Here is an 18,550-nt window from a genome sequence, read left to right as displayed (position 1 = left end):
TGTTTGTGTTTTTTTCTTTGGTCCTTCCTGTGTAATGATGCTGTAAGCTTTTAGGTTGCCATGCGGTAGATTACCCATTGTCACTGTGGATAATGAAACAGGATTTTAGCATAAAAATTGAGCTTTTAGAGGTCATTATCTGATTTTTTTTTTATGCCTGTGTTAATTCTGAAACAAACGAAATAGTGGACAGCAACATCGTCCTGTTCATATAGTCCAGGCTGCGCTAATTATTTTGTAACAGCTGAATAGAATTGCATCGCTCAATATCAGGAATATCATATTAAACAAGCTATTGCCCTTGGCTCCAAAGTGGTACCACCCTAATTCACTTGTAAAAAAAAAAAGAAGAAATTTGATGTCAATATAGTTTAAGAGAGGATAATGCTTTGAAACATGTTTATTTTGTCTTCAGCTCCTTGTTATCCAACGGATTTCTGTTTAACCTCGTGTCACCGATGCACTCAGTGTTCATTAAGGGGAAGATCCTCACTATATATATATGTTTTTTTAATTATTTTTCTACAGCCCCCTACCTCTCTTCAGCCTGGCTGCCCTTGTACATGCTCTCCATGTCAGACCCAGCTGTTACTACAAACTACTTGGAGGGCTTACAAGCCTCATTGCTAATACTGACAACAGCACTATTCTTACTCAAGGCCTAACGTCTACTGGAAAAAAAAAGCGAGAATATGAGAGATTTTCTCTGCCTCCACTAAAAATTCATTTCCCCAAACAGATGTTTCCATCTGTTCGAATCTAATCTTTTGATTAATACATTCCTCAATGAAAGGATTCCAAATAGGTGTTAGATAAATAACTCAAGATGCTCTTTCTTTGATAGCTGTGATTATTTTCTGATGCTGCGGCTCTTTTGATTTTTCTTTTTTCTGAGTGTGTGTGAATACCTGTGTGTGTGTGTGTGTGTGTGTGTGTGAGACCAAACGTGAATGTATGCATGGTATGTTTGTGAAGGTATTTATGGCCCATATGTGCGTTTGTTCCGAGCAGTAACCCCATTACATTCCTAAGACGGTCCATGAGACTAATTAATGTTCTGTGCCGAGGCTTTTCCTTCACTCAGGGGACACCCGATGGATTATTTACCTATATGTCCTATTGACAGCAAATCCCCCTCCCCAGTGGTGACCTCCGTGCAAATAGACAGTTTGAGGGATTAGGGTGTATGATAGCACCGGGCAGCTATGTACAATTTGCATGTGCCATGTCTTATTTTTTTTAAATGACAGCTCACACCCAGGACATTGGCATCCTGCTCACATAGTGACTCAAACAATACGTGAGTCACCCTGGGCCTTTGTAGTGGTCCATATAGTGACAGCCGTGTGCTAAGAAATCTGTCTGTTTCTGAAGTTTTCTGTGTTTTTTTGTTTTCTGTTTTGCTAATTCATATATACAACAGTATAATGTTAGAGGTTGAAGACCAGAAACAAAGCAGGGTCATCTTAAATTCCCTCTGCTTTGACAAGGTTTGCCCTCCGGTTAGAAACAACAGCTGGACAGCTAGACACTTAAAAAAAAAGTGTGTTTCTGTGTGAGGGATGTGTGTGTGTGTGTGTGTGTGTGTGTGTGTGTGTGTGTTAAATAAAGGTAGGAAACACATTAGGGTCCAAACCTTTTCCATAGTTCTTTATCATCATGGTGACTGAGCGGCAGTTCGTTTTAGATATGTATCTTTTGGTATTGTTATGTTGTAAAAGCAGCATTCTTAACATTATAGACACATTTGCGTTGCCTTTGCTGTTTGAACTGTTTTCTCTGAACTATTACCCCCCACCCCCCCTTCTCTGTGATCCTATACTCTGTGCTCTCCCTCCCCTCCCCTCCACTCCGCTCTGGAGCAGGCAGTTACCAAGGCTGTGTTGGTCTTATGTTTAACAGCTCATTCACAAAAAGACTGGCTTAGAAAGTAGAGCAGAAACAATTAGCGTATTAATCGACAGAGAGAAAATTAGCAACTTGAATAACCTTTGAATTGTTTCAGTCAGTTTTCAAGCAAACATGCCAAATCATTTATTGCTCTTGCTTCTTAATTGTGAGGATTTTATGCTTTTGCTCGTCATATTTGATAGTTAACTGAATATGTTGAGGGTTTGGTCTGTTGACTGTTAAAACAAGCAATGTGAAAGAAATCCCCTTGGTCTCTGGTAAACTATATATTAACAATTAACTGATTAATTGAAATTTAAAAAAAAAGATATTAATCAGTGATGAAAATAGTCCTAGTGGAAATTATGTTTATGACAGCAGTTGATCATTTTAAAGTATATACAGATGGATGAAATATTATTTTGGATCCAGATAATAATTGGATGTTAATTTGAACATATACAAATATGTGCACGTAAGTCTGAATAGTTCTCCTTCATATTAATCCATAAGCTGTATTGTAAAATCATGATATATTCATAAAATATACATATATACATATAAAATCAGCTTATGTCATACAGTTGTATGATATAAAGAAAAACGTGTTTTAAATAGTGTCATTTAAATGTTGAGACAAAAAATACAGTAACAATTAAAATAGTAATTTAGTTTATAGTTGCCTTTGTTCTTGTAATGTAAATCAGTAAATCTAAATAATTTAAAGCCGTGGGTTGAAAATATAGTTTTTTGTTTTGTAAAAAAAAAAATGGAAAGAGGACACAGCAACCAAAGTAATAAAATGATGTCAGCGGGCATGTTGGCGCCCCCCCCCCCCCCCCCTCAGCCAGCTTCCCTGAGCACACAGGGAAAGTGAGCGTCAAGAAGAAGGCGGGCTCAACTTGGATTTCCGGACGTTCGATGGCTGCCACTGCTGTCAATCAAGCGCACACGCTTCCCCATTGGCTGCGCTCTTTCGCATTTATCGTGCCATCTCGCCAAGCTGCTGCTGTGTAATCGCAGGTAACTTTCTTACGATAGCCTTCCGCTGGACGACCTAGTGCTCGTAGCGCTCTCGTATTTTGAGGAATTGCAGATACAGAACACAAAACCGAGCGTCGGCATTAGACATTACCGTCGTTTTGGCCACCGGAAGACGCCAAAGCTGTATTTTTTCCTCCGTGAAAATACCCCGTCTCTCAAAGGCGTTTGAAATCGGACACCGCTGGCATTGAGGCCCTCACTTTTTTTGTGCGGAGGGATACGTTGTTGCGTCTGACAATGTGGACGGAGGTGGTGAAGATGTCTACGAGAAGAATGAAATCATCTCAGTTGTAACAACAGGGGGAAAAAAGGAAGACGCGAGATTAGTTACTATAATAGATTTGTTTGCACTCAAGACTTGTAACGTTGAAGCGAACACGTGGGCGCAGCGTGAAAAGCAGGTTTTTACCGGGACAAAAGGAAGACATCTACGCTGCTCCAATGCGTTTCATGCACTGAGGTCGAAATTCTCTTGAAGTTTTATGTTTTTCCCCTCGCGAGTCTCCGCTTTTCTTTTTACTGTTGGATATCAGACACTTGGAGAGGAGAGGTAAAACAAAACACATTCTTTCACTTCACGTTTCGGGGAAAAGTTGCATGAATTCGACGGGTTTCACTGACAACCTATTTTGACGCCTGCAATTTTTTGAAAAGTTTTTTTGGGAATGTGTTGGTTAAAACGGGGAGGGGGGGGTGTAAGTTTTTTTTTTTTTTTTTTGTCTGGGTTTGAGGTGGCGAGCCAAGTGTGTGTGATGGTCTCCGCATCGACCACGGTAGAGGAGGAAATTACTCCTTTGTTCTGCAATAAAAGACCCCACTAACGTAAAGTGTTAGTCCTGCAGAACAAGCCTCATTTTGTTTGTTTTTTAAATCGCGTGTCTCCGCCACGAGCTGTAGCCAGAATGTGGAAATAATGAAAATGTGTATAATGTTGCTGAGCATTTTTTTTCGGGGGGGGGGCTGAACTTTATGTTGTGGAGGCCTAAACGTGTATTTTCCACACTAAGCCAGACACAAACTTTCCATTAAACCCCCTTTTGGTAGCCCTTTAAACATTCCTTTATGGAAGCGTCTGGCCACCAGCTAGACTTTTATTTTATTGCACATTTGGTAGGAAATTCCTCATGCTCCCCCCCCCCCCCCCCCCCCCACACACACACACACAGACACTCAACTCCCCTCCTATTGCAACGACTTGAACCCTAATATGAGAGAGAGAGGGCTCACTATTTTGTTGCATGGAAGTTTTGGAGCTCTCCTTCTCCAGGGTCACGACCGTTGCACTTGTTTATAAATACATATCTCTCTCTATATATATATATATATATATATATATATATATATATATATATATATATATATATATATATATATATATATATATATATATATATATATATATATATATATATATATATATAATTTGTTTTCTCCACGAGGCCACTACTGTAGATTATGGGGTGTTTGTTAGTCTTCAGGATGTCAACACGCTTCAGGATAAATGGTGAATGGGTTAGTTGTCAGCTCGGCCCTGAATGTGGCCTAGCGGAGATGATCAAATAAGGTACAGCCTGCATCCTGTGGTGATGTTTACTGTCATTGTTATAAACTATTTGACCCAAAAGTGGGTTATTATAATTTATAATAATATGTTTCTGGCACGAGACATTCACATCGGGGGTGGGGGGTTCTTTTTGGACGGGATTTGAATCAACTGTTGAATATGCTTCTCTGGTTGTTCCCGAAGTCATAGCATTGCCATAAACACTTGTTATATTTACTTACTTTGCTTTTATTTTTATTTTATTTATTACATATGACACCCAAAACAAGTACAACCCATGCGGGCAAAAAAATGTGCTTTCAAATTAGAAATATCTAAAAGTCAATATGTTATTACATGTTTGTATGACAGGTAGGAGCCTTATTATAATTAGATTTGAAAGCCATAGAATATAATCGGAGGTAGGCACGTGCATGTAAGTCGTGTTCAGAATTTAAATGAAACATTTTAGTGTGTTTTTTTTTTTTTTGGCATCTGTTTGGCTCAGTGGTTGTCTCCACTGGAGGTGCATGCTCGTTCATGGAGAATGACCTGCCTTCTCTGCCTTGTGTGGGGTGACAAAGACCCCTAATCTGCTCGCTTCAAATATTGATCCAGCAGTAGCTGAAGATGCCATTTTGTTACATTAAGCCCCTCTGTGTGCTCTACTCCTTTTTTTTTTTTTTTTTAACCCAGTGGTCAAATAATGTCTGCAAATGTTAAGTTTATTTTAGTGCTGTGTGTGTGTGTGTGTGTGTGTGTGACCCATTTCGTCTTAGATTTGGCCATCTTATCCAAAAGTTTGGAAAAGCAATGCCATGTTCTTAGCCTATTTACACTTGATGTGTGTGTGTGTGTGTGTGTGTGTGTGTGTGTGTTCACTTCCTTCCCTTGTCTCAAGGTTACATTAGTTCTGCTTGCCTGAGTTCACTAGACTTGGACTGCACTGTTTGTTTCTTGGGTTATTTTCATACATGCAGAACATTATTTATGACATTGTAATGCTTTTGTTTCTCTTGCTTTCAAGTGGTTCCTAGTTTATACATTTTTATTTCCCTGACATACATTTTAATAATCTGAGCTCCCCTTTTGTTTACATTTTACAACTTGCATTTCCTCTATAAAATCCATCCTCTTTTTTTTTTTTTTTTTTTTTTTTTTTTTACATCAATTTAGGTTAGTGTATTACAAAAGAGGCTGTAAAAGCACACCACCTGTTGGTGTCCGAGTGCCTCTCTTCCTCCACTCGCTCCCCTTACCACTATAGTTCCCCCGTAAGGCTTGCAGATCCGCCGCTCAGCATCAGAGAGCGGCCTCGGGCTCGCGTTGGAATGCGAAACACAGGGTAAATCCAGTATTCACGCTCACTGTGTCATTTGACAAGGTTCTTTCTGAGTTGACATATGGTAATTTGATAATGACGTGTTTGCGTACAGTCATTAGCGCTGCCTTTTACCCCTATTTCCTTGGGCTAACAATAGTCCCAATTATGTCTGTAATTGTAAATGTATTACACTCTCTTTTATGTAGCGATGAGCGACATATGGCCGTGTTATTTGCCAGGGTTGTGTAAAATGAAAGATTTTTCTTTCCCCCCGTTACGTGGTAGTGATTTGACTAAGGGGCAAAGTATTCATCATTTCATGGCAGTGTCTCCTCTACTGCTTTAATGGGAAGGCAGTGTCTGACTGAAGCTAGCATTTTAAAGTAGCCCCAGCTAAAAGTGTAGCGCGTTAAGTCGCCCAATGTGGTCTGTTTTCCCTCATCGGTCCGTGGTAATTTGAGCAGTATGTTTTGGCCAGCTGAGACTCAATAGACGATTGTTGATTTTTTTTATATATATATAAATCCTTGCCTCTCATGTATGGATGTATATTTTTTAAATATAAATTTGATGCGTTGGCAATAAGAAGAAAGTTGCTTTGTTTTTTTTTTTCTCAGGAAAAATGCTGACTTAGCCCTACATTGGTACTTTACCATATTTACCAATATGACTCATCTCTAGGGTTGTGATAAAGCAAAGAGAGAGTAGTTTGAATCATTCATTACCATCACCCTCTGTTTTTTTAAGAGATATATGTAAATTCTCTTTGTGCTTGCTAGTGCCATTAAAATCCTGTATCTGCAAATTTCTCTCATAGGGTTTATTAGAGACTGAAGGGTATGAACGAACAGCAGCAAAGAATGGCTGCAGTGGGAACTGACAAGGAACTCAACGACCTCCTGGATTTCAGTGCGGTAAGCGAGTGGGAGAGCAGTCTGGGTGGTTCTGGGTGGCAGTGGTAGGTGGGTGGCATTGGGAGAAAAGGGCTAAAGAGAGTGCGATACAGGTCTGGGTCTGAGCAGGGGAGAGCTGGAGGTCTCAATGACAGAAGTGGGGAAAGGGGAGCGCAAGGAGAATCAGTGGGGAGATTCATTTCTCAAAATCTGCAACACAAAATTGGATTTTACTTTTTTTTCTTCTTTTTTTAACAATAGGTTTTGTCAGCCCAAGATATTTCCATCCTTCATTCTTGGCATGCAAAGGTAGTGCTGATTACATCAAAGCATGGCAAGTAAAACACTGCTGTACCACAGGGTGACTGGTAAAAATGAATTCAGGTTTTAATATATGTAAGTTATTCAATAATGTAGGTGATGCAGAGACACAGCAACAAGGAAGTGGATCCTCACTACAACGAGCTGGCATCCACTGTAAAAAATGTAAATAGTGAATCAGGAACAACCACAGGAAACTGCGGAAATAATTTCACCCTTGTTTGTCTTGTTAAAAGTATTTGAAGTGGAAATATTGTTCTATATGAATTGGGTTGCGCAGACGGCTTCTGCATTTCTTTTTTTTGTCATATTTTTAGTCTTTTAGGAAGACATTTTCACAGAGATGCTTTCAGAGGAATCCTCCAGACATTATCTACAAAGAGGATGGAGGTATTCTGTTCAGCCTTTATTTACCTGTGTTTCATGTTGTTGTGAAGCCTTTTGTTGAGCTTTACGCTGACATAAACATCTCACAGGCCCAATGGAGCTGTGAGACTTTTTTTCCCCCTTTTTTAAATAAGCCGAATAGCTGGTAAGGCTAAATTTCCAGCTCTGGATAAATACTATATAAGGGACACAACAGGTAATTCCAAACCGATGCTCCTAATGAATATTTGTCAGCGGACTTAATGTCCCATGATATTTTCTGACAGGGTGCAGTCGATTAATACTGAAGTACTAGCTTTTTCTTTGTCATTTTCTTTCTTTTTCCTTTCTTTTGTTATTTAGGCGTTGTTGTGCATGAATTGTGTTGGTGGAGCTTCATTATATTGACTTGCACGATTCCGTCAGCTGCTTTGTTAATGTCCTTTTATTCTCTGCCACACACCGTCGGTATTTATAGGAAACCTTTTCCCCCCATGAAAGAAACACACTCGTCGTGAAGGGGCTTTGTGGGAGGTTCTCATTAGACAGTTCGGTTTGTGTCAGAAAAGCTCAAATTGATCGGCTGCCAATTTGTATCAGCAGATGTTCCATGAACATTGATAATTAGGTGCGAAACTGTCAAATTGTACAAACAAATTTTCCTCCTCTTTGTTTTATTTGCTGGCTATTCACAGAAACGCGTGCTAGATTGGATGTGGAATAAAGAAAAACTAAACGGAGATATCTGCGACCGAATAAAACCAAAGATGGTGTCCAAGTCGGTCACGTAGACCTAACCTGTTAAAAAGAGAAAGAAGAGAGAGAGATCAGATGTGGTTGTGGCAGATTGTGTTTTTGTGTCCTACTTTAGAAAAGGGTTTGGTTTGTACAGGAGAGTTTGGCCACGTCACTGAAAGATGCCACATAGCAGATATCCACACCACATCATAGCCTCATGGTAAAGCCCACAGTGGCTCTGTGACAAAAGCCACAGCCTCATCACAGGGTTTAAAGTTGATACTGCAGGATCAACTTTTTATATGAAAATATGCCTGAAAGGTTTCATTTCAAAATGCTGTATATTTGTTTGGGGGGCGGGGACAAAAATACAGAGATTAGTTATTTCTGGAATGTGGCGGTTTGCATGTGTATAACTTGACAGTTTTCATCAGCACGTCTCAGTGTTACGCTAGAAGTCGTCTTAATAATGGTGGAATCACATGTTTAAAGAAAGTTAATATCTCACTTTAGACTCATCTAAAACTGAAATGCCTACACACACACACACACACACACACACCCACACCCACACAAGGACTGAGCGACATGTGTATGTGATGTCATTTATTAGTGGAAATAGGATGTGTGAAGTGTGCCATCCTTACCTTTGTTAGTTAAGGCATCTTTCCTCTTTTGTCTTGTAGATGTTCGCGTCTCCAGTAGCCAATGGGAAGAACAGGACAATGACACTCGCCAGCAGTCAGTTTGGGGGATCAGGTAAGCTTTCAAAGCACTCACTCACTGCGCTGCATGTCTTGGCAGTGGTCGTTGATGTAAATGTACTTGTTTCCCCCCCCGAGTGACTTTAACTGACAGGACTTTGGCTGCATGCGTGTTTTTAGTTTTCACATTAAATGCAAATATTTCAAATGATCATGAAAAAGATATTCCTCACGTTGCTCTTTTGGTATCGAGCACGCAGAGGGTTTCAGTTTTGATTGCCCCAGTTTTGAGATCGCTGCCTCCGTTGGTGCAAAAGTTTTAAATTAGATTTGTGGTGCTCAAAGCTTTACAAAGATTCATTTTGAAAAACTCAATCTCCAGTTTAATCCATTGACATCGCTGATGACAGATTTCATTGGAGCAATTTGCTACAAAAGAACAAATGTAGGAAATTAGTTGTGCTTGTATTTGTTTATTCAACTATGGAGTCGTGTAAATCACGCCACAGTTTGTTCTATGCCTGTTTGGTTGTCCCTTGATTCTTATGCTGATAGAAAAATATCTGTCTTTTATAAAGGATTGATCCTGCAGATTTTCTTAGTATCCACACGTTTTATTTTAACATCTGTCTGATGATTCTTTCCCCGTTTCTTCAGCTAGTCTTTCTTTTTAAAGTGCAAAGTAGCTGCAGTTAACCCCCTTTAAGCACCTGAAGCCTTTAAGTGAGCTTTTCTCTCTTCCTGAATGTTATTAGTAAGTCGTGTTACTTTCGTTCCTCTGTCACCCTTCCAACCTGCCGTGTGAAATCGAGTCACACTCCCCAGTGTTCCCCAGAGTGAGAATTTGGCCACTGAGGAACAAAGGCAAAAAAAGGGGCTTATGGACTTGAAACGACTCCTCCACCCTGAAGTGTAAAACACTCCTCCCCCAACACGGCACAGGGCTCTTACCCCCACTGATCTGCAGGAAATGGCTCGAGTCCGAGACAATGTCCCTCACCCCTTCGCTCGCAGCCTCTTAAACTGGCCCAGCATGCAGCGAGCGGCCAGAGTGGAAGAGAGAGCTCGTTGAATAGAGGGATCAGCCTGTGGAAGGCAGGATTCTGTTTGTTTCTATTACAGCAGGCAATTACTAAGCAGTGAGGAGTTAATTCCCCCCCCCCCCCCCCCCCCCCCATGTCCCAAAGTGTGGCCCCTCTGTTATTGACACCTATTTTAATGCAATACTTCAAGCTGTCCCATTTCACTTGGGGGGGGGGGGGGGAAATCTGCACGTACCATCTAAGAGCACTTGGGAGTCAAAATGCAGGACTTTCTTGTCGATCTGTTTCATGTTCTAACGCAATAAAATGCAGTCTGTGTATATGAGGAAGACATCTCATTTAGACAGACGGGATGTTTTAGGAAGGAACTGGAAGAAAATTGAGTGAACGTGATTTATTTTTTTTAGATGAAAGGACTGTGTTTCGTCAACAGGACCGTCTTTTGAAACCCCCAAGAGACAGCTCATTATTTCAAAATACAATATGGCTATGGGCTAACCTATTTATTGTATAAATGATGACCATTAAAGAACAATGTCCGTCTATGACGTCACTTAGCCGGCTTGTATATTCAGGGGCCCTGCAGCGCGGGAACGGCAGCAAGCAGCCTAGTGGCCCACCAGACCACCTCTATTCATCAACACAAAAGTGCTCAGAGGGGTGCTAATTGCATTAGGCGTCCTTCTCCCTTCCTCAGTGGCCATAGTGTGTGTGTGTGTGTGGGTGTGTGTGTGTGTGAGGGTGTGTGTGTGGGGAAGGGTGTGTGTTGGGGAGAGGAAAGAGAAGAGGATTGGCAAGAAGTGTGGGATGTTTGAGAAGTAGGGGAGGCAGAGTGTGATAGTGTGTGGTGGGAGCTGGCCAAGCCAACAAGCCTTCAGGCAGGCGTCCCCTCTGTCACCTCTGCAGCTGCTGGCAACGTCTCCAACCCCCTTCACACACACACACACACACGCACACACACGGGACGTGACAGGCTCGCCTCCCTTAGATCACAACAAACAACATTGTGAATTTACACATGTGGTCTCTCCTGGTAGCTAGCTTACTGGTTGCGTTGTTTGACTTTTGCACTCTCGGCTGTATACCTGCACACGCCTGCAGTATTGTGTCATGTATTTGGCTGTGCTTGGGTGGGTTGTAGTTGGAAAGTCTAAGCCGGCCAAAAAAAAAAGAGGAAATCTCAAAGGAGAGTGCTTTCCTTCTTCAACTAAATTAGATGTTTTCAGAGCCTGCAGCCACAAGAAGGCTTTGTGGCAGAGAATAAATATGTTTCTGGGTGACTTTCACTGGAAGCACATTCACACTAGCCATGCCAAAGTCTGGATGGATGTGATACACGCCCAGAGAACCTGTTGTGTTCATGCCAGCCCCATGTCTTTTACATGTCTTCTGCGTGTTTCTAATTAGTCGATTAAAACAGGGTACTTTCTATCTTAAACCTTATTTTCCCAGTTTGACCATCACTCGACTGTTTGAATCTTCATCAACTGCTTTACTTTTGTTCTTTATGTAGCCGACTGTCAGCTGTCTGAAGATGGAATAGATTTTGGTATTAATTTGTAAGTTGGCATGAGCTGCAGTGCTCAAGTACTCTGATGCTGTCTTGAAATAATCTTGGATGTCACACTGTGAAAGCTCATTGAAATTAAGCTTTTAGTGGTAATGGCCACTTAGGTTTTGTACAATCCTTTTTTTTCTTCACAATTAGCATCAGAAAATGTGGAAATGTCAGAGACGGTAAACATCCACTAAAGCTGTGCGATGTAGCCAAAATCTTCTATCACAATATAGCATGTTTTCTGGTAATTCAATAACTTAATAGTCTATATGAAATAACCACTCTTGTGTGAATTAAATATGTGACGAATGAAAAATGTACTGAATATTTTTTCATTTAATTAAGAACTTTACTGCAAAAGAATCAGATCTTCTGAGTAATTTGCTTGAGTTTCTTGTTATCAATTTAGACAACATACTTGTTAATTACGGTATCTCAATATATGATTTCATTACAATGTGATTAAATCTGAAAGACGATAATCATGTTGAATTATCTCGCTCAGCCCTAACCTCCACCGGTATTTATAATCCAAGGTAATGATAGGTTTCATCTCACTGTTGCGAGACGATACACTAGTTATGTTGTTATCCACGGTTAAAGGAAGATTGTCGAAGCATTAAAAGCTTGTCTGCTTCCACCAGTAAGACGTAGACGCAGAAAACTAAGCTGTCAGAGTACGTAAGGAGGTGTGACGCCGCTACGTCAGCATCACACGGACTATTGTGTGACATGATAATCAATTGCAGCTATTTGAAAGGCATCTACGGTGTGTGAGAGCTTTGTTTTTTCTTAAGTATATCTTGGACAGCAGCAGTGCTGGCCGACTGGAGAAATGAAAAGCTCAATAGTGAAGTGATGAAATAAAGCCCAGATGGGGCAGATCTGTGTTTGTCCTTTTAGATTTCATTGAGAATGCAAAAAGTGTTCACAGCTATTCATTTTTTTTAGGTCACAGGCGAAGGGTTGGTTTAAAACAAAGTACTAAAAATATTTGTACTGGCCAAAATAATTGATGTAGGAGTATATCTCTGACCTACTTTGAATGGTACAGAACATATCTTGTTTTTACAATTAGACTTTAAAACCTGCTTACTTGCTTGTACGAGAGCAACGTACCACAGGATATAAATATCCCAAATCTAGTGTCTAGTGTTGCATTTGACCCCAATGTGTTATTTCTACAGCATTTGAAGCTTGTTGGGAACTTTATTCTGCATTATTTCATCAGTGTAGTTGTCTGCGGTGTGAGTTTTGTGTTTTTGATATTACACGTGACGAGAGATTAACAACAACAGGAAGGTCTCTCTTCTGGCATAGTGGGGCTCTCCTAGCCTGGCTGAGCGTCGGTGTCACCTCAGCAGCTCTCCACCTTGTTATAATTGCCTCAGAGTTAATTACTCCAGCAAGTGTGAAACAATGTTGTCAGACTTCTCCTGCACAGTCGCGCTTTCGCTCGATCCTCTGCACCCCCGCTGGCCAAATGGAGGCGAATGTGTGTTGTATTGAAAATGGCTGTGAACACTGTGAAGTTATTCCTCCTTGTTGGCTTGGTAGCGCCACTCGGTGCAGGTTATTGTTGACAGTGACGGTTACATTTTTTTTTTGGGGGTTACCTGTACGTGTGAAAATACTTTGTGGTCTGCCAGCAATTTGGAAGAAGAGTGTCTTTAAGTGGAACAAAGAAACTTGAGTTCAGATGCATCTATTTATTGCAAGACTAGAAGTAGCTCATTGTTGATGTCTCTCTTCCTAAAGTAGATTTTTTTTTTTTTTTTTTAAATGTGGTATTACTTCTTCCTGGCACCAGGTTTTGGCTCAAGTGTCTTCATACAAAGTCTGTCATCTTTATTTAGCAGCGAGCCCGTCACCAGTGTCCTGTGCCATTGGACATGGTTGACGGTGGCGCGGCGCTTTATTAGCGCCGCGGCCTCTCAGCTGGGCCGATGTGACAGTGAGCGAGGCTGATCTTTTGAGGTCCCCTCTCCTCCCTGCTTGCCTGATTCTCCATGCCACTGGCATCAGCTCCATAGATCACGGCTGTCGCAGCGTGTGTAGGTGCTTGCACCGCTCTGTTAGTCTCATCACTCATTCTCACTCGTCAGCCAGGCTGCTGATCTCGCCCAGACCCCTCTCACTCTGCCATCCCTGTTGTTCCTCCCTCTCTCTCTCTCTCCCTCCCTCTCTCTCTCTCTCGTCCCCTGCCTTTCTCCTTCCACCCGCTCACTCTCTCTTTTGTTTTCTCACACACATTTTTTTAATTAGGCAAAAATCAAAGGCGAAATATGAATATTCATAAGGAAACCACATTAATATGCACAATTATGCAAATCAGCATGCAATTAAGGCTCGTGTCTCCAGAGAGCCTGGATAGCATTAGTGCATAAGACAGGGAGAAGGGTATGATGGGGGTATTTTGGAGTTTTCTGCTCCACCAGTCTTTTGGCTGTGTTTATTCCTTTGTGCCACACATCGGCCTTTTCTTTACCTAAAACATTGAGGTTCATATTTTGGCTTAACGCATTTTTGTTTTGTGTTACTTCACATGTTTGTATGTGTCAATTGGATTTGAGTGGAATTTAAGTTATCCGCTTGGATTACATTAGGGATGTAAATGGTTAATTTTGTGCTATTCAGTGACCGTAATAAACACTAATGGGTACACTGAGCAGCATATCAAGGTTTTTTTTTTGTTTTTTTTATTATTTTTCCAGAAATGGTGTAACATTGCATCTTGAATGCGACAGTGTTGTCTTTGATCAATAGTGATGCTTCCCTCTTGGCTCACACAAGCCCATTATGGCCACTTAAGGACATTCAATGTGTAGAGTAGGACGTGGTGACAGGTTCCCTTGATAAGACTCCAACATCAGGGCATTTCTACATATCTGCAGTGACGCATAGGATAATGATTATATACTGTCATTTGGGGATTGCTAACATCGTTACATTAATCCAACCTGCCTTTCTTTTATTTATTTTTTTGAGTCTTTCATCTGTACTTCAGACTAACTTGCTGATCTCCCTACCCGTCAGTCTTAACAATATGTCTTCTTGCAGCAATAGACGAGCGCAGCGGCTCTGGGTCTTGGGGCTCAGCAGAACAGAACAGCCCCTCTTTCAGCCAAGGACGGGTAAGATCTAAACACACACTCGCACTCTTGAGTCACACGCAATTTTAAGTTTGGAGATCTAAGCATTAACACCAGATGCCATGATATTGTCACACATTCAGTTAATCAGTCGGCCACACACACACACACACACCCTCTCCCCCTACCAGCACAACAGCTTAGTACCGTTTCATGCCGTGTGCCATGTTTGATTTGAAGTGGTAGTTTTACTCTCTACCTAATAACCTTGGCTCAGGATCCTGCATTGGCAAGCTCTCTGGTAGCCCAGAACCTCTGTGGAAGCCCACCGGTAATTGCAGCTTCACATCCGCTGTAACTGTCTTGGCACAACTCTGTGTAAATACAAGGAACATGGGGTGAAATAAATGCAGCAGGCTTTGATTACCACAAGTTGATAATTAAGAAAGTCTGTTTGAATCCCCCGAGCTGATGCAGATTTGTTTGGCATGGATCCTATTAGTTAGACAGAAAAGCAGAGGGAGGGTGCTCACTAAGAAAGCCACATAGGTGCGCTGACAAGACCACTAAACATTGTTTATCATTTGGGTGTGTGGGTGTGTTTGTTAGCCTGCCCAATGTTGGAGCCGACATGATTTAATTACATTTTTCGTTTCTTTAACGTTACTCATGTTGTTATGTGTATACCATTGTTCCCCTCAGGGCTATAGTGAAGGACCCCACTACGAGCATGAAGGCTTGTCCTCTCCGTTCATCAGTGCAGGGGTTGCAGGTATGTTGGGGCTATTTTATTTACCAAGTGACTCTTATGTGGTTAAAAAAATAAAACGCTTGATGAATTGTTTCAGCACTTTAACAGAACGAGTGTATAAATTCCCTTCTCTGTGATGGAGGACATGTTGCCTGGTCACACTAAAATAATCATGTTGATAATGGCCGATCCGACTGTTGTGCGTACTTTGTTTTCTGGGTGTTAAAATGTGTATGTGTCTACATGGATGCGCGTGTGTGCCTGTGTTCATTCGTTGAGTGTTGGGGATGTTAGAGCAGTGAAGCAGAAACCTTCCCCAGGGTTTTGTCTGGCAGGCGGCTTTATGCAGCTGAGCGTACTGAAAAAGGGGAGGGCATCCCTGGACTTTTTGTACTTAAACACAATAAAAAAAAAGGAAGCTACTTTTCATTTGTTTTAGCACACACCATTGCCTCTTAATTTGTCTGGATAAAGCTCATGGTTTCACTCATTAAAGTTCATACAATCTTCACTTTTATCTTGCAGGTAAAAATGAGAGGCCGCCATACCCTCCCTTTGTAAGCCAGGTATGTGAGCGTTTTGCTTATTCCTTGCATCTCCCTGCAAGGTTATATATGCGTGCGTGTGTGAGGAGCTAAATTTATGTAATGCATCATGTAAAGGAAGCTCTGTTTTCTCACTTCTCTTTTCACGTTAAACACTTTGAATTAACTGTCTTCATTTCCTAGAAGAGAAGCGGTTTGTGCTATCCCACGCCCTCCGTAAGTAGTTAATTGTAAAACCTTGTTTCTCCATCTTTCTCCATTCTTCTAGCCTGGTTTTCTTCCTGGCGACATAGCGATGCCCAGCCCAGATGCCATGTCCCCCTCTGGCCTGAAACCTGGCTCCCAGTTTTATCCGTCATACCCCAACAACCCAAGGAGAAGGCCGCCTGATGGAGGTATAGGTACGACAACTTGATTTCATTGTTTTTGTATTCAAATTGTTCAAATGTTCTTGTTTTGTCTGACCACTTTTGTCTACATACGACAACTCTTTCCAATACAAAGGTTAATTCAGATGAATGCACAGCAACATTCATTCACACTGACAGACACACACACACACACACACACACACACACACACACTGCCTCACACATGCCTTAGTGTGTTTGGTGCTTTGTGTTCTCCTCTGTTGTTGGATTTAGAGCACAGGAATAAATTGCACCTGAACTGACAGACCATTGTCAGATGTGTCTTTGCTAAGTCCTTATTTGTGTGTCTCTCTCTCTCTCTCTCTCTCTCTCTCTCTCTCTCTCTCTCTCTCTCTCTCCCCCCCCCCTCTCCCTCTCCTCCCCCCGCATACAGAAACCCAGCCAAAGAAGATTCGGAAACCCCCTGGCCTGCCGTCTTCGGTGAGAGCTTATTTCTGCTTGCCTTCACAGCTCACAGTCCTTCCTCGCTCGCTCGCTCGCTCACTCTCTCTCTCTCTCTCACTACACGCTCTTGCTACATATAGACAGACGTACAGGCAGACACACACACACACTTGCTCTCCCCACTCTGCTTGAGCAGGTCTGTGACGGACAGGGGTAAAGACCCTCTGCTCAGCCAGACTCTCAGTGAGCTGACAGTCGGGCAACTCGGGCCCCAATAAACATCATCACTGTGGCTGTCTCTACACTACACTCAAGTGGTTTCAAGTGTTGTTCGGGGTCTGGTTGTCATGTAGACGAGCAATTTTATAGGATTTTGAGGTGCTTTGTCAAGTCTGGTAACTCACCTTCTTCAGTGGCCTGATTTGAATTATACGTTTTGTAAGAACACACAGGTCCTGGATTTGGGTAATGAAGGTACACGAGTTTCATGCAGCCAGTGCATGAAGGGTTCTAGAAGGTTGGGTTGTGGTGGCTGGTTCAATTTTGGATCCAGTTCAAAGTTTGTAATGAGACACTTGGACTTGTTAAAGCAATACTTCACCCACAAAATGACCATTTGTATATCAAATACTCACACCGTGTAACCTTGAATTCTTGAGGAAAACATTGTTTTTCTCGCTCGCCACCACCGTGAACGGAGAGTCAACAAACAGAAGGAAGTCTGAATGAAGTTAAGTTAACGGAGGCCAGGTTTAACGACGGTTAAACTATATCCATCCGTTTACAAACTCTCTCACAACTCGTGCAGTACAACCCAAGTCCCATTTATCCAGTCGTACGCTCACTACTTCCCAAACACTAAAACCTTAATATTTAAATTACTCAGGACGCACACAGACGAGTAGCGAGCCTCTGCAAGCATAAGACATGTGAAAGTGTTTTAAATGGTGCGTTTTAAGCGAAGATGCTTTATGTGAGAATTGTCAACAGACGTTTTGACACAGTAACTTTTCTCCTTTTCTTTATTCTTCATTCATCCTTTTGTGGACATTTGATAAAAATGTTTTTTCCAGAGTTAAAGGTAACACGGGGTGAATGAACGATATACGAATGATCATTTTGTGGGTGAAGGACAGTGTAGAAGCCATTTGGAAAGTTGTGCGGCTATTAAGCAAGTTTGTAATGGTTCTCCCGATGATTCACTTTGAATATCAGTTTTGGAGTTTTAGTTACGTAGTATTCGGTTATTCATAACTTGTTGCTTGAAATGGGAAACTTAAAGCTAAATAGATCCAGTTGGATTTCAGTTTGAGAAGCGGATTTAATACTGGATTCAACCGTGTGCTTACGAACTCTAATCCTTGGTCAAAGCGCTCCGAAGTAACATACAGTGCTTTGATTTACTGTACCAAGTGTCACATTTTGTCAGTGGGCCCAGAATTCCCAGCAGCTGATGTGTGGATGATGGCAACCACACATAGCTGGAAGCACAAGTCACCGTGACGTGTTTGAATATATCCTGAATGAATCTCACTGTTAGGTTGAAGCGGCTTGACGAAGAATTGAACTGGGCAGCAGTTGCACACATCATTCCCATTTATAGATTATTTCCACTAAGTCCTGTGTGCTGATTACCGACCGGTCCGTCCATACAGACTCAGCTGCTGTAGATCGCGGATGATTCAGACGCCATTTGCTCAATTTGAATACCACAAAGCATTTTCAACGCAACACTGACTTCTCTTAATATTTCCCTCTGCAGAAAGTCATTTATGGTCCTGAACCAACTTTATTTTTATTTTTATTTTTTTTTAAATGGCAAACATGATATGTAATGTCAGAAGAACCCTACTGGGTTGTTTGCTTGTCATGCTGCTATTAGAGTCCAGTCGTGCTGCTTGAGCTGCCACTGGATCATCAATA

The 18,550-nt window shown here is 41.6% G+C and overlaps 1 protein-coding gene across 11 annotated transcripts in view; it reads left to right on the top strand.

Annotated features, from left to right (window-relative positions):
- Positions 1-2,670: 2,670 nt before the first annotated feature.
- Positions 2,671-18,550, top strand: part of tcf3b (transcription factor 3b) — a 28,734-nt gene continuing 12,854 nt past the window's right edge. Inside the window, exons 1-8 of one of the 11 annotated variants that reach the window (XM_076087665.1) lie at positions 2,671-3,484; positions 6,619-6,715; positions 8,806-8,878; positions 14,485-14,558; positions 15,219-15,288; positions 15,793-15,833; positions 16,081-16,207; positions 16,617-16,663. In XM_076087665.1, the coding sequence (XP_075943780.1) occupies positions 6,641-6,715; positions 8,806-8,878; positions 14,485-14,558; positions 15,219-15,288; positions 15,793-15,833; positions 16,081-16,207; positions 16,617-16,663 (507 nt within the window). In that variant the 5' untranslated portion in view covers positions 2,671-3,484; positions 6,619-6,640. Of the gene's footprint in view, positions 3,485-4,640; positions 5,823-6,618; positions 6,716-6,955; positions 7,029-7,332; positions 7,406-8,805; positions 8,879-14,484; positions 14,559-15,218; positions 15,289-15,792; positions 15,834-16,080; positions 16,214-16,616; positions 16,664-18,550 lie in introns of those variants that run through there. The other 10 variants (XM_076087660.1, XM_076087664.1, XM_076087667.1 and 7 more) reach the window with 10 other exon arrangements.

This window comes from Anarhichas minor, unplaced genomic scaffold (genome assembly GCF_050575085.1).
Source record: "Anarhichas minor isolate MPS153535 unplaced genomic scaffold, ASM5057508v1 ptg000010l, whole genome shotgun sequence".
NCBI lineage: Eukaryota > Metazoa > Chordata > Actinopteri > Perciformes > Anarhichadidae > Anarhichas > Anarhichas minor.
The sequence above is the reverse complement of the archived record's forward strand: the minus strand, read 5'-3'. Positions and strand labels throughout refer to the sequence as shown.